General features: G+C 45.3%; 1 protein-coding gene across 18 annotated transcripts in view; it reads right to left on the reverse strand.

The window, feature by feature from the left end:
- Positions 1-17,265, reverse strand: part of KLC1 (kinesin light chain 1) — a 73,312-nt gene that overhangs the window by 14,199 nt on the left and 41,848 nt on the right. For 8 of the 18 annotated variants that reach the window (XM_017861881.1, XM_017861873.1, XM_017861877.1 and 5 more), the window contains exons 8-13: positions 14,232-14,405; positions 13,997-14,096; positions 11,808-11,857; positions 11,653-11,720; positions 9,902-10,010; positions 7,890-8,024 (exon numbers count right to left, since the gene is read on the reverse strand). In XM_017861881.1, the coding sequence (XP_017717370.1) occupies positions 7,890-8,024; positions 9,902-10,010; positions 11,653-11,720; positions 11,808-11,857; positions 13,997-14,096; positions 14,232-14,405 (636 nt within the window). Of the gene's footprint in view, positions 1-804; positions 1,399-2,001; positions 2,053-7,862; positions 8,025-9,901; positions 10,011-11,652; positions 11,721-11,807; positions 11,858-13,996; positions 14,097-14,231; positions 14,406-17,265 lie in introns of those variants that run through there. The other 10 variants (XM_017861879.1, XM_017861875.1, XM_017861871.1 and 7 more) reach the window with 4 other exon arrangements.

Below are 17,265 nucleotides of genomic sequence, written 5' to 3' on the forward strand. Positions count from 1 at the left end.
CTCCCACAAGAGCCACACTGGGTGCAAATAAGAGCTCCACCAAGGTCACCCTGCTCGCCAGCAGCTCACTGCTGACAAAGTCTTGCAGAAACCACCAATTACCATGTACGTAAATATACTTTTAACTAAACATTATCCACTTTTAATTTCATTAAAGATAATCCAATGATCATGAAAACCTTTGGACGTAAGGAAGCTCATTCAAACAAAAGTGATCGCATCCCAAAAGCAATATGAATCCTACTGCTATTTTGAGACAAAAGCCGACACACAGTCTCAAGAAAATTAAAGCAGCTTCTAGGAATATTATCAAAATCGACTTCCACATTTAACAGATATGTAAACATCTGGTCCAAGTAACACAGTACAGGACCCAAACCATTGGGATCTGACAGAGGCTCTTCCTTTTAACAGTTTCGTCTAAATGCAATAGTTGGAGGTGCTGTTTCCTTCAGTAAATTTTACAGAACAGTTTCCTTAAATGTTAACTATAAAGGTAGTTGGAAAATTAAATAAAATGCTCATTCTATACAAATAACTAAAAATCCTCAGACAACCTTGTAGGGAGGAGAGTGCCCAGCTCTCATCTTAATTGATTCAGGTATTAATAAGTGAAATACTTGGCAGTATCTGAACATGAAAATAAAAAACACAGTGAAGAAAATGTGCAGACAGCAGCATTTCTTCTTGGAAAGAACTCCTTGGTGAGATGAACTGTAACCCCAAGACCCCTATCAGCTCTGCCATGTGGCGTTTCATGGATAAAGAGTGAGAGAAGTTCTACCAAGCAGACAGACACCAAGACACAAGTCAGTCGGAGTGAGTTTATTAGAAGTTAGAAAGACACAAATACACAAATCACTGAGCACTTCAAGATTAGTAGAGAAAAGCAGAATGCCCAAATTCCACACACAGACTACACAGCAAATGCTACTGGGGCGTATCCTAGGGAGACCCGGAGTCCGAGCAGGAACCCCAGGGCTCTAAGTACCATGGAGCACGTGCGGCACATGCCTTGCTCTAAGGCTTAGTTACGTCAACAGGTCACCGTCATGCCATTGCAACAACACCTTGTGTGACACTTAACTACCTGTTATCAGAGTGAACAGCTAATCGCTCTTAATTTTTAAACTCGTGTATTACACAGTAAATGAATTTTATTAATACAATTTATATTACTAAGTACATATCTGGCAAAGCTACATGTATACAGAAACCAGGAACCCCCCAAAAAGGACAGCAGCACCGAAAGGAATAGCCAGTTCACAGAGAGGTGCAGCTCTGACAAGATCCTAGGGGGCTGCTAGACACAGCGGGCAGCACTGGAGAGAGAAGGGAAGCTGCGGGAGACGCCACCCATCATGCAGGAGACAGTGTGAGAGTCACGGGCGGCTAGGCCTGTCAGACAGAAAGGAGAGAGAAAACCCACGTGAAACCGCGGCGAGGAAAGGCAACAGGCTCTGCGTAAAAGCCTGGCTTCCAGTATTTCTAGGTCACAAGTCTCAACAGCCTTCTGAGTGGCTTTAGGACTGGGATGACCTTCTGCCTGCTTCTACCAGCCCAGCATAAAGCAGGTGCTGGGCCTCGTGGTGCATTTCATAGAATTCAGACTGGTCCATTTCCAATGGTCATCAAAGTAAATTTCAACACTTTAAGAGTAAATCGATTGGCAATGTATTAGAAATCTCCTTGACACTTAGTGTAAAAGGCTTTACAAGTAACTGTACATAAGGAGATTATGCAATGAAAAACATAGGGACCAAAATAAAGGCTACAGGTATGACTTTCATTCTCTTAAAAACACATTTTAGACATTTCAGAAACTTTAGGAAACCACGGACTTTAAAAGTCTACAGCCCATTTTAAACATGCAGTTGATAATCCAAAAGAAAATTAATTTCCACAGGCAGCAATGCGTCCTGGGTCCTGCCAGATTGGAAAGCCGACGTCTCGACAGAAGCACCAGACGGCAGGGCCTGCGCCCCGCCCGCTCGGACTCACCATGGGACGCTGAGCAAGTCATTTAACCAGCCCGAGCTTCATTTTTCTCATCTTTAAAATGGAAAATAACACTTGTTACCAACACCTCAAAATGTCGGGAGGACAAGAAAACATAAGTTTTTGCTGCTCTTTAGAAAAAGGATGCTAAAATGCTAACACAGCGTCATCAACAGTACAGCCCTTGCTGTTCATTTCAAAACTCAGTGCTACACTACAGTAGTGTTATTATAATACACCTGAACTAAATACTTGGCAGAACACAGAAGATTCATTTCACTCAGATTCAAAAGTATTTCATGTGACACACACACACACACTCACTCATGCTCTCTCTCTCCCTGCCCCCACTCTGCAGCTGCTGGAGTAGCAAGCTGACAACAGACAGCTGGGCAATGGGCCCAGGAGTCCCAGAATTGGGGGTCCGGCCCAGCTGCCTCCTCCTCCCTGAGCCTCTGCAGACCCAGACCAGCACCTGGAGTTGGTAATGGAGCGGGTCTGCCCCACTCTGGGTCAGTCGCCCAGGCTGGAGTGCTGTGGCCTGATCTTGGCTCACTGCAAGTTCTGCCTCCTGGGTTCACGGCACCTGAGGACCTTGGCTGTGAGAACCAGGGGGAAGGCCGGCGGCTGCCCTGGCCCAAGCAGATTTCCATTCAACTGGACTTCAGGGCCTGGGAGGATTCACTGCATTCTAACAGCTTAAGAAACTGTCTACCTCTTTATATTGCTGGGAAAGAATATTCACTTACAAAAGTGGGTTATCTGAGCAGGATTAAGTGGATAATGTGTTCACAGTTTAAAAATATGCAGTCATCATTATTATCTATATACAGTGGGATTTCAGATAATTTGGTGCTTTTACATTTATTTATTTTGGCATATTCTAGTTGTCTTACTAATGTAATCTGAGACAGAGTCTGGCTCTGTTGCCCAGGCTGGAGTGCAGTGGCATGATCTTGGCTCAATGCAGCCTCCACCTACTGGGTTCAAGCAATTTCCTGCCTCAGCCTCCTGAGTAGCTGGGATTACAGGCATGTGCGACCATGCCTGACTGATTTTTGTTTTTTTCGTACAGACGAGTTTTTACCATGTTGGCCAGGCTGGTCTCGAACTCCTGACCTCAAGTGATCCACCTGCCTCGGCCTCCCAAAGCCCTGAGATTATAGGCATGAACCACCGTGCCCAGCCCTTAGTGTAATTTTTTAAAAATAAAAATTCATCTATTTCTAACCATATATTCCATTCCCCAATAATCCTAGATAAGAATTTAGTGTATTTGAAACGTGTAGAAATCTTAACATGGGAGCAGTGTGAAAAGAATGGCAAGACGGAGACAGGCTGCTTCAAAAGGCCCCAACAGAGCTGGTGACCTGCAGACAGACAAAGGTGGTGCAGCTGGGAGGCGGACCTCAGGCTCCACCTGGGTGGCTCTGTGTGTCTCATGGGACCACTGTAAAGACAACTGGGTAATGATGAAACAGCCCAAGGGACTCCCACATTCCAACAGGGACCTGGTGCTGGTGGCTGACACATGCACATCACACCATGAACATGAAGCCACACGCGGCCGGGCGTGGTGGCTCAAGCCTGTAATCCCAGCACTTTGGGAGGCCGAGTCGGGCGGATCACGAGGTCAGGAGATCGAGACCATCCTGGCTAACACGGTGAAACCCCATCTCTACTAAAAAAAACAAAAAATTAGCCGGGCGAGGTGGCAGGAGCCTGTAGTCCCAACTACTCGGGAGGCTGAGGCAGGAGAATGGCGTGAACCCAGGAGGCGGAGCTTGTAGTGAACTGAGATCCAGCCACTGCACTCCAGCCTGGGCGACAGAGCGAGACTCCATCTCAAAAAAAAAAAAAAAAAAAAAAGCCACACGGACAGCAGTTATAAGAGGACCAGTTTTATCCAGAAAAGGATTTGTGTGCACAAAGCAGCTGCACTTTCAGAGAGACAAGACCATGAGAGAGAGCCAACTGAGGCTCACGGTGACAGCGGCTTCCAGATCTCCATGTGTCACACGAAACGAGGTCACAGAAGTGCCGCTGTCAAGTAGTTTAATCACAGTCCCTACAGTGTGTACCTAAAGGAGAGAACTGTCCTTCCCTGGACAAACCAGCCACCAAGTTGAGACTTCGATCCAGACACTCCCTGCACATTACCAGTATCTGTCACCACCTGCTTTCCTTCTCAGTTCTGTGTGACACCAACGCCCAGGGCCCACAGGGGACGATTATCATTAATCAGTTTGTCCTTTCTTTGACCACATAACTCTGTTTTAAATGTTACTTATGAATATTGAGAAAAACGGAGCCCAATACCTGGTGTATGCGGTTATTATAACTTAATCAAAAGCTGTCACATTCATTCTTGGCAGTCACTTCTGCTGAAGCTATGACTTCCCAATAGGGAGCACAATGTTTTCCCTACGGTAGTAGTTTTAACCTTTTAAAAGCATTAAAATGCATTTTAGGCTGATGCAGGAGAATCGCCAGAACCCGGAAAGCGAAGGTTGCAGTGAGCGGAGATTGCGTCACCTAACTCCAGCCTGGGTGACCTCCGTCTCAAATATATATGTATATATATACACACATACATATAAATAAAATTGAAATCATATTTTCTCATTATAAATATATAACAAGTTATTCTAATAAATGAAACAAGAACAATAAAGCTACCTTTATAAAACCCAAAAACTTGAAATCTGAAGTTATAGGTAACAGGGATAGTTGTTTTCTTTTTTTGAGACAGTCTTGCTCTGTCACCCAGGCTGGAGTGTGGTGGCGCAATCTCGGTTCACTGCAACGTCTGCCTCCAGGGTTCAATTCCCCTGCCTCAGCCTCCCAAGTAGCTGGGATTACAGGCTCCTGCTACCACGCCTGGCTAATTTTTGCATTTTTAGTAGAGACAGAGTCTTCTCATGTTGACCAGGCTGGTCTCAAACTACTGACCTCAAGCGATCCACCAGCCCTGGCCTCCCAAAGTGGTGGGATTACAGGCATGAGCCATGGCACCCGGCCACAGGTATAGTCTTTTTTTTTTTTTTTTTTGAGACGGAGTCTTGCTCTGTCACCCAGGCTGGAGTGCAGTGGCGCGATCTCAGCTCACTGTAAGCTCCACCTCCCGGGTTCACGCCATTCTTCTGCTTCAGCCTCCCGAGTAGTTGGGACTACAGGCGCCCGCCACCACGCCTGGCTAATTTTTTGTATTTTTAGTAGAGACGGAGTTTCACCTTGTTAGCCAGGATGGTCTCGATCTCCTGACCAACCACCTCGGCCTCCTGAAGTGCTGGGATTACAGGCTTGAGCCACGCGCCCGGCCAGGTATAGCCTTAACATTTACCACAACACCTGATGTATTTGTCTATTTAACTTAATTGCATAATACTGAAAAAAATCTTGATGCATACAAATAAGTGACTACAGTGGTAACAGTTTGCTTTGCAATCTCAGGGAAATCTTCACTTAAACAGAAACAGCATGATAAATTTTGTTCTAACATCCGTATAAAGACAAACTAATGTGCTGACCTGCACTGTGTTAATATCTAAATCAAACATTTAAAATGGGCCCCTTTTATTGTCTCTAATTATCCCTCAATAAAGGTGACTAAAAATTAACACCTGTGTGCATACTGCCCTCACTACCTTTTAAAAAATAAGTCAGTGGTTTATGCCTATAATCCTAGCACTTTGAGAGGCCGAGGAAGGCAGATCACGAGGTCAGCAGTTAAGAGACCAGCCTGGCTAACATGGTGAAACCCCGTCTCTACTAAAAATAAAACAATTAGCCAGGCATGGTGGTGCACGCCTGTAATTCGAGCTACTCAGGAGGCTGAGGCAAGAGAACTGCTTGAACCAGGAGGCAGAGGTTGCAGTGAGCCAAGACAGCGCCACTGCACTCCAGCCTGGGCAACAGAGCGAGACTGTCTGGGGGGGAAGAAAAGAAAATCACAAGCTGGTCGAGTTCAGCATTCTGCCTTCTCAGAACCTTAAGAGTTGTGGGGAGATCGGGTTGGGGGCCAAGGTCTTCCTGTGAAGACTCTGAGGCAGCCTCAGCCGGCCCGCCCAGTGAATTCACTCACTTTATCTAAGACTCCATCTGAAGATGGGCTGCCTCCATGCGCAAAGTGAGTTTAGGAACCACTGCACTGGACAATTTAAAACTCAGATTGTTTTGGTAGATCACCCATGGCCAACGCATCCTGGGATGAATTCCATCAAAGCTGCAGAGCTACCAAGTATATTGCTCACGAAAGGGACACACCAGAAACACAGCCTGTGCATGGCCTATGTAATCAGGTGTCCAGAGTGAGAAAGGAAGCGTGGAAGGAGGAAATCAGCAGGCACGCAGAGGGGCAGCTGCTTCATCCGCAGCAGCGACACTTCCAGCCCGCGGGCCTGAGGGGGACACCCGTACTTGAACCTGCTGCAGTGCACATGAGCAGTTCTCCTTCCTCTCCGGGTCCATCTTTAAGATGGTAACAGAGCTCTGAATTGTCACAATTTTATCATCAGATGATTTCATGTCAACATGGACCTAGAAATACTGTCTCAAGAGAAACCTCCTCCAGAACTTCATTCAAGAGTATCACAATCTGCACCCTGGCTCCTAGAGCCTAAAGGACTTCCCTTCCATACGAAGCATGCAGGTACAACAGCAACCAAGAGAAGAGTACAGTACACAGTTCTGACAGAATGCGGGCGACAGGGAGGCCTGCGGGCCAGGATTTCAGTTTTAGGCTAACGCCCCACTGGGGCTGAGTGGGCAAAGCTGATGCTGATTGGTTGTCTTGGCACAGAAAAAAAACCAAAGCAAGAAAGCTGCCAGATAAAGACAGTCAAAGAGAATGTTCTCCCTCAAATTTTGCTACTAAAATTTTTTATAAAATATTTATTTAGAATGCTAGCTCCTACCAAATTGCTATAGCTATAGAAAATCCTTAAAGAATAAAAGAATTTACATTATAAGAAAGCCCAAAACTACAATTTGGCAGAACATGTGTAGAATTATAACTAATCAAACTGCACTATGGCAACTTCAAAAAACCAACTGTGCCCCCAGATGAGTCAAATGCCGCCTTCAACTCTCCCTGACAAAAGCAAAATACCAAAGACACCAGCTTGTGTATTTAAAAAAAAATCCATGTGCTAAAAAATTCACTGGAGAAAAAATGTCCAGAAGGCCACACGGTCTTTGGCAACCACTGGATAAACAGCAGTGGTGAGGAATTTCCAGGGGCAAACCAGTAAAACCTGGAGGGGCCCTGTGCAGCCTCTCAGGCACATGGGGGCTGGCAACCATGAAGAGCCCCAAAGATGTGGACACCCTCTCAGGTGAAATGCAGGACGCTCAGGACTGAGCAGGACATCAAGAGAGCAGCCACTTAAGCTCTTGGTTCTGACCCGTTTTCTAAAAACAAATTCTACTTAAACAGCATCTCCCTTTAAAGCATTTCAACTCATTCTAACAAAATCTAGAGCAGCCTGGTCAGTGAAGTTAGAAGCACTGGAGTTAGCAATGAAATGGGTGAGTGAAAGAAGCGAGTTAGTTACCTGCCACACTGATCCTGATATTAAAATGAAACCAGATAGGGATCATGCTTTAAATAGCCAGGACACTCAATCAGCATTTAAGTGCTCAAAGTTAAGCCAAACAGCTTTCATGGATTCCTGAGAAGAAAATTACCACTTTAAACAAATAACAGACTGAAGTATTAGCAGAAGTAAAGAACTTACAGAAAGCTTAATTGGCACTTAATTTGAGAAAAGCAGAAGGTCTAGCACATGAGACAGGAGGAAGGCCTGGCAAGCGCCACGTGGGGGCGCCTCCCGGAGCACGTGCCCGCTGTGTACTGTACTTACCCCGTTCCACTCTACGCTCATACTCACTTCCTCCCCTCCGTCAGGGCCACTCTCGTACTTGACCACGTCCACGTTGAGGCTCTCACGGCTCCTGCGCTTCTCCATGTTCTCAGGGTCATTGAGCACTTCGGCCACCCTCTGTTTGTGAACATTGTCAAGACCCTGTGAACCAGGCAAGGGAAAATGGTTGGACCCATTAGCACTTCAGATTTTCTTAAGTATTTCTGAGATACTTGGCTAGAAAAAAAAATACCAGTTCTTAATCACTGGAGGGAAAAAAACTGGAACAGTGGTTCCTTGCAGCGGGTGAGGGTGGAGGCGAGAAACTGGAGAGAAACACAACGGACCCTCAGTGGAACAGTGACGGGGCTTGGGTTGCACAGGGTGTGTGTCCATGTTCAATTATTCTGGGTCTATATCTAGGACTGGAACGGCTGGGTCGTGTGGTTTTCTAAGTTAAACTTTTAGATAAGCCATCAAACTTCTCCAGTGCCTGCACCATTTTACATTCCCACCAGCAAGAAGACATGAGGGTTCCAGCCTCTCCACATCCTCACCAACACCTGTTATTTTCCATTTGTTCTCTTTTTTATTATAGCCAGTCTAGTGGGGATGAGGTAGTATCTCACTGTGATTTCAGTTACTATTTCTATAATGACTAAAGATGTTGAGTATCTTTTCATGTGATTGTTGGCCATCTGTCTATCATCTTCAGTAAAATGTCTATTCAGGTCCTGTGCTCATTTTTTAACTGGGTTGCCTTTTTGTCTGGATACCAAAACCTTATGAGATACATCATTTGCAAATATCTTCCCCCATTGCATGGGTGTCCTTTCACTTTTTCTTTTTCTTTTTTTCCTTGGAGACAGGGTCTCTCTCTGTTGCCCAGACTGGAGTGCAGTGGTATCATCTAAGCTCACTGTAACCTCCACCTCCCAGGTTCAAGCGATCCTCCCACCTCAGACTACCAAATAGCTGGGACCACAAGCATAGGCCAACACACTTGGCTAATTTTTTAAAAAAATTTTTTGTAGAGACAAAGTATCACTATGTTGCCCAGGCTGGTTTCAAACTCCTGAGCTCAAGGGATACCCCCGCCTCAGCCCCCCAAAGTGCAGGAATTACAGGTGCTCACCACCACGCCCAGCCCCTTTCACTTTCTTGAGGATGTCCTTAGATGCACAAGAGTTTTTAACTTTGGTGAATCCAACAGATCTAGTTACCTAGTTTTTATTTTGCTGTTCATGCTTTTGGGGTCATATTCACGTTATTTTATTTTATTTTATTTTAATTTACTTTTTGAGATGGAGTCTCAGTCTGTTGCCCAGGCTGGAGTACAGTGGCGCGATCTTGGCTCACTGCAACATCTGCCTCCTGAGTTCAAGCAACTCTCCTGCCTCAGCCGCCCGAGTAGCTGGGACTACATGCTTGTGCCACTGCACTGTATTTTTAGTAGAGATAGGGTTTTGCCATGCTAGCCAGGCTGGTCTCAAACTCCTGACCTCAGGCAATCCACCCACCTTGGCCTCCCAAAGTGCTGGGATTCAGGTGTGAGCCACTGCGCCCAGTCTCACGCCTTTTTTTTTTTCAATTGAGACAGAGTCTCGTTCTGTCACCCAGGCGGCTGGAGTGCAGTGGCGTGATCTCGGCTCACTGCAGCCTCCACCTCCCAGGTTCAAGCAATTCTGCTGTCTCAGCCTCCCAAGTAGCTGGGATTACAGGATTACAGGCATGTGCCACACCACGCCCAGCTAATTTTTATATTTTTAGTAGATACGGGGTTTCACCATGTTGGCCAGGCTGGTCTCGAACTCCTGACCTAAGGTGATCTGCCCACGTTGACCTCCTAAAGTGCTGGGATTACAGGTGTGAACCACTGTGCCCGGCTTCATGCTCTTTTAAACAATATAACTTTATTTGTTCAAACTAAAATAATCAACATTTTTTATTTCTAAATCAAGCTTTCAACAAAAGTCATATAAAAGAGAACCATTAAATTCAAAGTCCATGGGCCGGTTAAGGACAGAAGTATGACTGACCTGTTTACGAGACCTCATGGCAGCTTCTTCTAATGTTTCTGCAGCTTCAAATTTGCCTTGACGTCTGTAAAGTGCCCCAAGGTTTTTTAGAGTGGTTGTAACAGTTGGACTGTAAGAAAGCACATGACATACAGAACTGTGACATATAAGCTGTGAACAACCACTATCAACAGCACATAATCTAAAGGACTGACAGACTTATGTTTCGGCTTGACTATATTTTAACTTTCTCTTGTACTTTTTTGAAACTGTAAAATTATGAAGAGTTCTTCCTTCTCAAGTAGCTCTGCCTCCTATGACCCTGGCCCTTCCTGTAGACAGCCCCCGCAGGCCAGGCTAACACCACACTCCATCCAGGCTGAGGCGGCTCTCACAGACCACTGGCCACTCTGTCAACAGAAACTTCTGGGCCAGGTCTGTGTGGTGATCAGCATGCTTTCCCTGGAGACACCTTGGTCTGCACTGGCAATAATGACAAACAGTGCCCTGCATGGTGCTGCTCACGTGCTCCTGTCTCCCTCAAGTACAGGGGAGAAGAGAGCAAAGCAGAACCTCCCTATCAGTGGGGTGTGAGGGCAGAGGATAAATGCTTCATGTACCAGGGAAGCAATAAGCAGATGGCCGAGAGGACAGCTGTGTTTCTGCGTTCTTTTTTATTTTTCAAACTGTATCATTAGGCTTGATGTTTCTGCGTTCTTGATAGAGCAGACTTACTAAAAAAAATTATAAATAAACCTAGATTCATTTTAGCATAGATAAGTACTTCAAGAGATTTCTGTTCACTTTCTTACAATAGGCATTTTGGGTACAGAAATAAAGAAGCTATTTTCTATGTCTCTGAAACAAGTGATCTATGGTAAGTGTTATGGGAGCCCTGGAGAGGGTTCAGAGAGTTTTCTGAAAATAGATGAATGGTAGGCTGAGTCTTAAAGGATGAGGAAAATTAAGAGTGGAAAGACACGGTGGCTCACACCTATAATCCCAGCACTCTGGGAGGCCAAGGTGGGTGGATCACCTGAGGTCAGGAGTTCAAAACCACCCTGGTCAACATGGTGAAACTCCGTCTCTACTAAAAATACAAAAATCAGCCGGGCACGGTGGCGGGTGCCTATAGTCCCAGCTACTCGGGAAGCTGAGGCAGGAGAATTGCTTGAACCTGGGAGGTGGAGGTTGCAGTAAGCCAACATCACGCCATTGCACTCCACCCTGGGTGACAAGAACGAAACTCCGTCTCAAAAAAAAAAAGAGTGGAAAGGCAGTAAAACAGGTGGGCCACCTGGACCCAGGGACGGCAGCCATCACAGATGGCAGTCGGCACAGGCTCAGGCCCAAGAGGCAAGGCTCTCGGGCTGGCCACAGAGGAGCCTACACTTCCCTCTGCAGAAGACAAGGCCCCATGGGTCATGAGGAAAAGAAGCGTGTGTGGATCTGTGTCTCCAGTGCTGTGTGTGAGGGGCTGGCCTTCCCAGGCCCGCTGGCACGTTTGTCATGAATTTACTGTATGGTTTCTACCATCAAACGTAAAAGGCAGGCAATTACCTTTGCACCAGCCTAACATGATGGTGGGTTTACACATGTAAATGATCTCATTTACAAAGTTAGTGGGGTTTTTAAAATTGGAATTGGGGGAAAACATGGGACTGTGCACTTAAGAAACACTACACATCGGTCACTTATAAGCTGCCCTGTAGAACACAATTACCTCCCCCCTGCTTTTCAGTTTTTCCACCCAAACACGATTCCAGACATACCTATCAACTTTGCAGGCTTTGTACCAGCCGCCATACTCTCCAAAAGACGTTCCATCTTTTTGCTTTCCCTAAATTACAACAAATAATTTCAAATGAATAATTATCCTGAATGCAGGATATACAATTTAGAAAATCTCAAAATAATACATTCTTACTTTGCATTCTTCTCTTTCTTCAGCATGCATCCAGATGGGTTTATTTTCATCTAGGGAAGAAAACACAGCATACAGGTTGAGCATCCCTAACCCAAAACTCCAAAATCTGAACTGCTCTAAGGGGAATTTCCTTTGAGTGTCAAGTCAGCACTCGAAAAGTTTCAAATTTTGGAGCACTCTGGATAATGGATACTTAACTTGTACTATAAATGAAGGATAACAGAGCCTGCTAAGTAAAACAGATGTCATTAAGCCTCAGTGGCTGTTTTTTTCTTTTTTTTTTTTTAGATGGAGTCTCACTCTGTTGCCTAGGCTGGAGTGCAGTGGTGTGCTCTTGCCTCACTGCAACCTCCACCTCCTGGGTTCAAGCGACTCTCCTGCCTCAGCCTCTGAAGTAGCTGGGATTATAGGCACCCGCCACCATGCCCAGCTAATCTTTTTGTATTTTTAGTAGAGATGGGGTTTCGCCATGTTGGCCAGGCTGGTCTCAAACTCCTGACTTCAAGTGATCCACCTGCCTCAGCCTCCCAAAGTGTTAGGAATACAGGTGTGAGCCACCACGCCCAGCCTGTTTTTTCTTTTATATGATCCTTGTTAGATACTACTACTTTCAGCATGGACAGATTAAGTTCACACTGCAGGAAAAAGTCTATGGAAGACAGAGCTGGACACCAAGCAACAGGGTAAGACACAGGGTGCAGAATCAATGTCCTGAGACAGCTGATCAACTGCCAAGACACCCCAACAAATGCTAGGACCCTGTAATGTAACCGCTAAAATGTTAGCTGCTCAAGGGAGTATTCAGAATGTGAGCACTAAACAAAAGCATTAAACAACAGTCTAAGAAAAAGTAGTAAGATGTTGGTAGCGAAAGTAGAAAAGATACAAATCAAGGCTGGGTGCAGTGGCTCACACCTGTAATCCCAGCACTTTGGGGGACTGAGGCAGGAGGATCACCTGAGGTCAAGAGTTTGAGACCAGCCTAACATGGTGAAACTTGTCTCTACTAAAAATACAAAAATTAGCCGGGTGTGGTGATGTGTGCCTGTAATCCCAGCTACTCGGGAGGCTGAGGCAGGAGAATCACTTGAATCCAGGAGGAGGAGGTTGCGGTCAGCCGAGATCATGCCATTGTACTCCAGCCTGGGCAACAAGAGCGAAATTCCGCCTCAAAAGAAAGAAAGAAAGAAAGCAAGCATACAAATCAATAATCATTTTAAGTCATCTTCTCGGAACACTCACCCGTTTCTAGACAACCAACAGACCCATGCCATGGAGGAAAAGCCATCTTAAAATAATGTTTATGAAAATATTTTATGACTGAAAGGTACTCACACTAAAAATGTAAAGAAAATAAGCAGTATACATGATGATATGGACGGTATGGTTTGAAATCTGTAAACCAAAGGCACAGAAGGAAGGAAAGACATTAAAAATGTGAAAAGATGGATTTGGGTGATTCTCCTCCTTCCATTTCTGCGTGAATTGGGTAGGTCTCTGCCACGAGGACGTGAAGATGGATGTGGGTGATGCTCCTGTCTCCATTTCTGTGTGAACTGTGTAGGTCTCTGCAATGAGGACATGTTATGGGCTCTGGGCACTGCAATCCCAGTCTAACTGCTTCTCAGTTACAGGGCCTCATGCAAGTCACTTAGTCTGTGGTGTCCTTCCTGCTGCTGCTGTTTTTTTTTTTTTTGAGACGGAGTCTCGCTCTGTTGCCCAGGTTGGAGTGTAGTGGTGCGATCTTGGCTCACTGCAAGCTCCGCCTCCCAGGTTCATGCCATTCTCCTGCCTCAGCCTCCTGAGTAGCTGGGACTACAGTACAGGCACCCACCACCACGCCCGGCTAAGTTTTTGTATTTTTAGTAGAGACGGGGTTTCGCCATGTTGGCCAGGATGGTCTCAATCTCCTGACCACATGATCCGCCTGCCTCGGCCTCCCAAAGTGCTGGGATTACAGGCATGAGCCACCGCACCTGGCCTGTGGTATCTTTGCTTTTAAAATGGGGTAATGTTTGACCCGCTGCACAGGACTGCTGTGAAAGTCAAGTGAAATCACACATTTAAACTACTTAGCTTAATAATGTACACAGTTAAGTGCTTAATAAACAGTAACTAATACTATTAGTATATTATTAGTCAAGTCATTATACAATGAAATTCATTTGAGACGGGAGTATATGTCTTACCATCTACAGAACCAAACTCCCTTTCATGTGCACGAGTGAGAATCTCTTTGTACAGTGTTTCTGCTTGCTTGAACTTTCCTTGTTTCAGATAGCAGGATGCCTTAAAATAAAATAAAATATTTCATATCTTTCAGATGTAAATAAAGCATAATTTTAATCTACAGTTAAAGAAGTATTTGGGCTTGGGAAGAAAGCACTCCTGGCCACCTCCCTAATGCTATGCCAGTCAACACACCAGGTTATTTTTTGTCTTAGCCACGTTGGGGTCATCAGGTCCCAGTTTTGTCTGGTAGATCTCGAGGGCTCTTTGATAATAATATTCTACTTCTTCATACTTGCCCTGGTTCTGGCACAGTAAGGCCAAGTTATTTAACTGCTTGGCAACATCGGGGTGATCCTTCCCCAAAACCTGGGAATAAAAAACAGTGTATTAGAGACACTTGTTCTGCTCCCATCCAATCCATTCTCCACCCTACTGTCACATTATGATCTTCCTCGACATAAGCACGACTGTGCTACACTTTCAGATTTAAATCCTTAACTGGCTCCCCACACCATGTAATAACAAAATAACTAGAATTTATCAAATTCTTATTTATGAGGGGAGGGAGGGAACTGTGCTCATTTTCTTTAGCTGCATTAATTATTGCAGTAATCCTTCATGGTAGGTACATTTTATGTATGTTTATTGTACTATGTACAAATGTACATAGTAGGCATATTTTGAACATAACGAAAATGGGCTTTTGTAAGGGCTATGTGAGTTTTACTGCCAGGTTCTGGAGGAGCCCACAGCTGTCCCAGTTGCCCAGGACGCTCTTCTCCTAGCCCTGACCACTAGCAACGACTTATCCTTCAGGGTTCTCCTCAGTTCCCCTCAAAGGGGACTTCCCTATGCCAAATTAAGGGAGCCCTCACCCCACTTCACCTAGTGAACTCGCAGGCAGATCACCTGGTTGTTCTTTCTTCGTAAGAGTCACTACTCTGAACTACCTTGAATATTCTTTATTACAAAGTAAGCCCCAAGAGTGCAAATTCTTTGTCTCTTTTCTTCACCAGTGTAATCCCTGCATCTAAAAAGGGGCCTGGCACGCAGATGGATGAATGAATACTAACCTCCTCCTTCAGTACCTTGAACAAGGGATGAGTTCTCTCTGCTTTGTGCCTTTACACATGTGGTCCGCAGGGAGGTAAGCTGCCTCTCTACTCCTTTCTGCATTGCCTACCTCTCCCTCCCTAGGACATTTTTAACTCAATTATTCAAGATGCAGTTCCAACACCCACCTTCCCTAAGAAAACATCCCCAACACCCCCCGGCTCTGGCCCGCAGGAACCCGCACCCCATGTCTTCCCAGAGCTCTCTATTCTAGACGCTGCTGTGCCCTCTGCGGTCCTCAGTCTGTCCAGTGGACTGTGTCCTAGTGGGAGGGACCACATCTCTGATCTGTAAATCACCAACTCTAAGCAGGGGGCTCGAAATGAATGAAAGGGTAAATACATGAATGAATTTGGCAGGTCATCTTATATGGTTCCTAATTCTTAATTTGATACTTTTGTGCTGTCCCTGACTTTAACTCCGGCCCACCCCAAATTCGACCATTCTATTTCAGAAACATGCAGATTGACGGCGTGATACAATGCTACCTATATAATCTGATAAGGAGCCCTTTTTCATTCTTTCTCCCCCAATTCCTTGCCATGTGGCTCAAAATTAACTGATAAGAATCACTGATGGCCGGGCGCGGTGGCTCAAGCCTGTAATCCCAGCACTTTGGGAGGCCGAGACGGGCGGATCACGAGGTCAGGAGATCGAGACCATCCTGGCTAACACCGTGAAACCCCGTCTCTACTAAAAAATACAAAAAACTAGCCGGGCGAGGTGGCGGGCGCCTGTAGTCCCAGCTACTCGGGAGGCTGAGGCAGGAGAATGGCGTAAACTCGGGAGGCGGAGCTTGCAGTGAGCTGAGATCCGGCCACTGCACTCCAGCCTGGGTGACAGAGCAAGACTCCGTCTAAAAAAAAAAAAAAAAAAAAAAAAAAAAAAAAAAAAAAAAAAAAAAAAAAAGAATCACTGATAAATAATCACTAAAAATACCAAGTTAAAATACCATTTGTGCAGCTGGGCGCAGTGGCTCATAATCCCAGCACTGTGGGAGGCTGAGACAGACGGATCACCTGAGGTCAGGAGTTCGATATCAGCCTGGCCAACATGGTGAAACCCCATCTCTACTAAAAAATACAAAAATTAGCCGGGTGTGGTGGCACATGCCTGTAATCCCAGCTACCCAGGAGGCTGAGGCAGGAGAATCCCTGGTATCCGGGAGGCGGAGGCTGCAGTGAGCCAAGATCGTGCCCCTACACTCCAGCCTGGGCGACAGAGCAAGACTTCGTCTCAGAGAAAAAAAAAAACACAATCTGTGGTTACTCATCAGACAGACCTGATACCTCAATCTCTGTAACATCTGAAGAGACTGCCATACAGAGCACTGCTGAAATGAACAAGTTACGCTATATTTTTTCAATACCTAATTACCATAAACTGTAGCAGCTGGTATTAAATATACATGACACTGACTCAATCTATAGCTCTGAGTTAATCTTTAGTTATAATAATAATTATTTCATTTCTCAGCTTCATAAAGCATATTTAGTAAATTTATCTTTAAACTATCATGTTTTTCTTATTGACAAGCACATGTTCCACTGTCAAATGCAATGCTCCCAGGCTTTCCATCTCTAGTCCTCAGACATGTCTTCTTCAATCAGAGTCACTTCTAGGCCACCTTGGACGGCACCAGACTCAGGACTGCACCTTTCTAAATGTACACGTTTCATAACTGGACCTTCTTTTCTTTCTTTTTTTTTTACTTTAGAGACGAGGTCTCACTATGTTACCCAAGCTGATCTTGAACTTCCTAGGCTCAAGTGATCCTCCCACCTTGGCCTCCCAAAGTGCTGGGATTACAGGCATGAGCCACTGCGCCCAGCTTGTAATTGAGTCTTAAACGCTGATTTGTATGGGCCAATCTGGCTTTGTTTTGTGGGTTATTCGCTAATTAAATGAGTTGTTTCCAGCTAATAGTCAGTTAAAAACACATCACAGTGGTTATTTCTCAAAACCTAAAACTGAAAAATTTTTAAAAACACAAAAAACAGGGCTGGGCATGGTGGCTCACGCCTGTAATCCTAGCACTTTGGGAGGCCAAGACGGGCAGATCAGGAGGTCAAGAGATCGACAACATCCTGGCCAACATGGTGAAACCCTATCT

This window comes from Rhinopithecus bieti, unplaced genomic scaffold (assembly GCF_001698545.2).
Source record: "Rhinopithecus bieti isolate Rb0 unplaced genomic scaffold, ASM169854v2 scaffold_61461, whole genome shotgun sequence".
Lineage (NCBI taxonomy): Eukaryota > Metazoa > Chordata > Mammalia > Primates > Cercopithecidae > Rhinopithecus > Rhinopithecus bieti.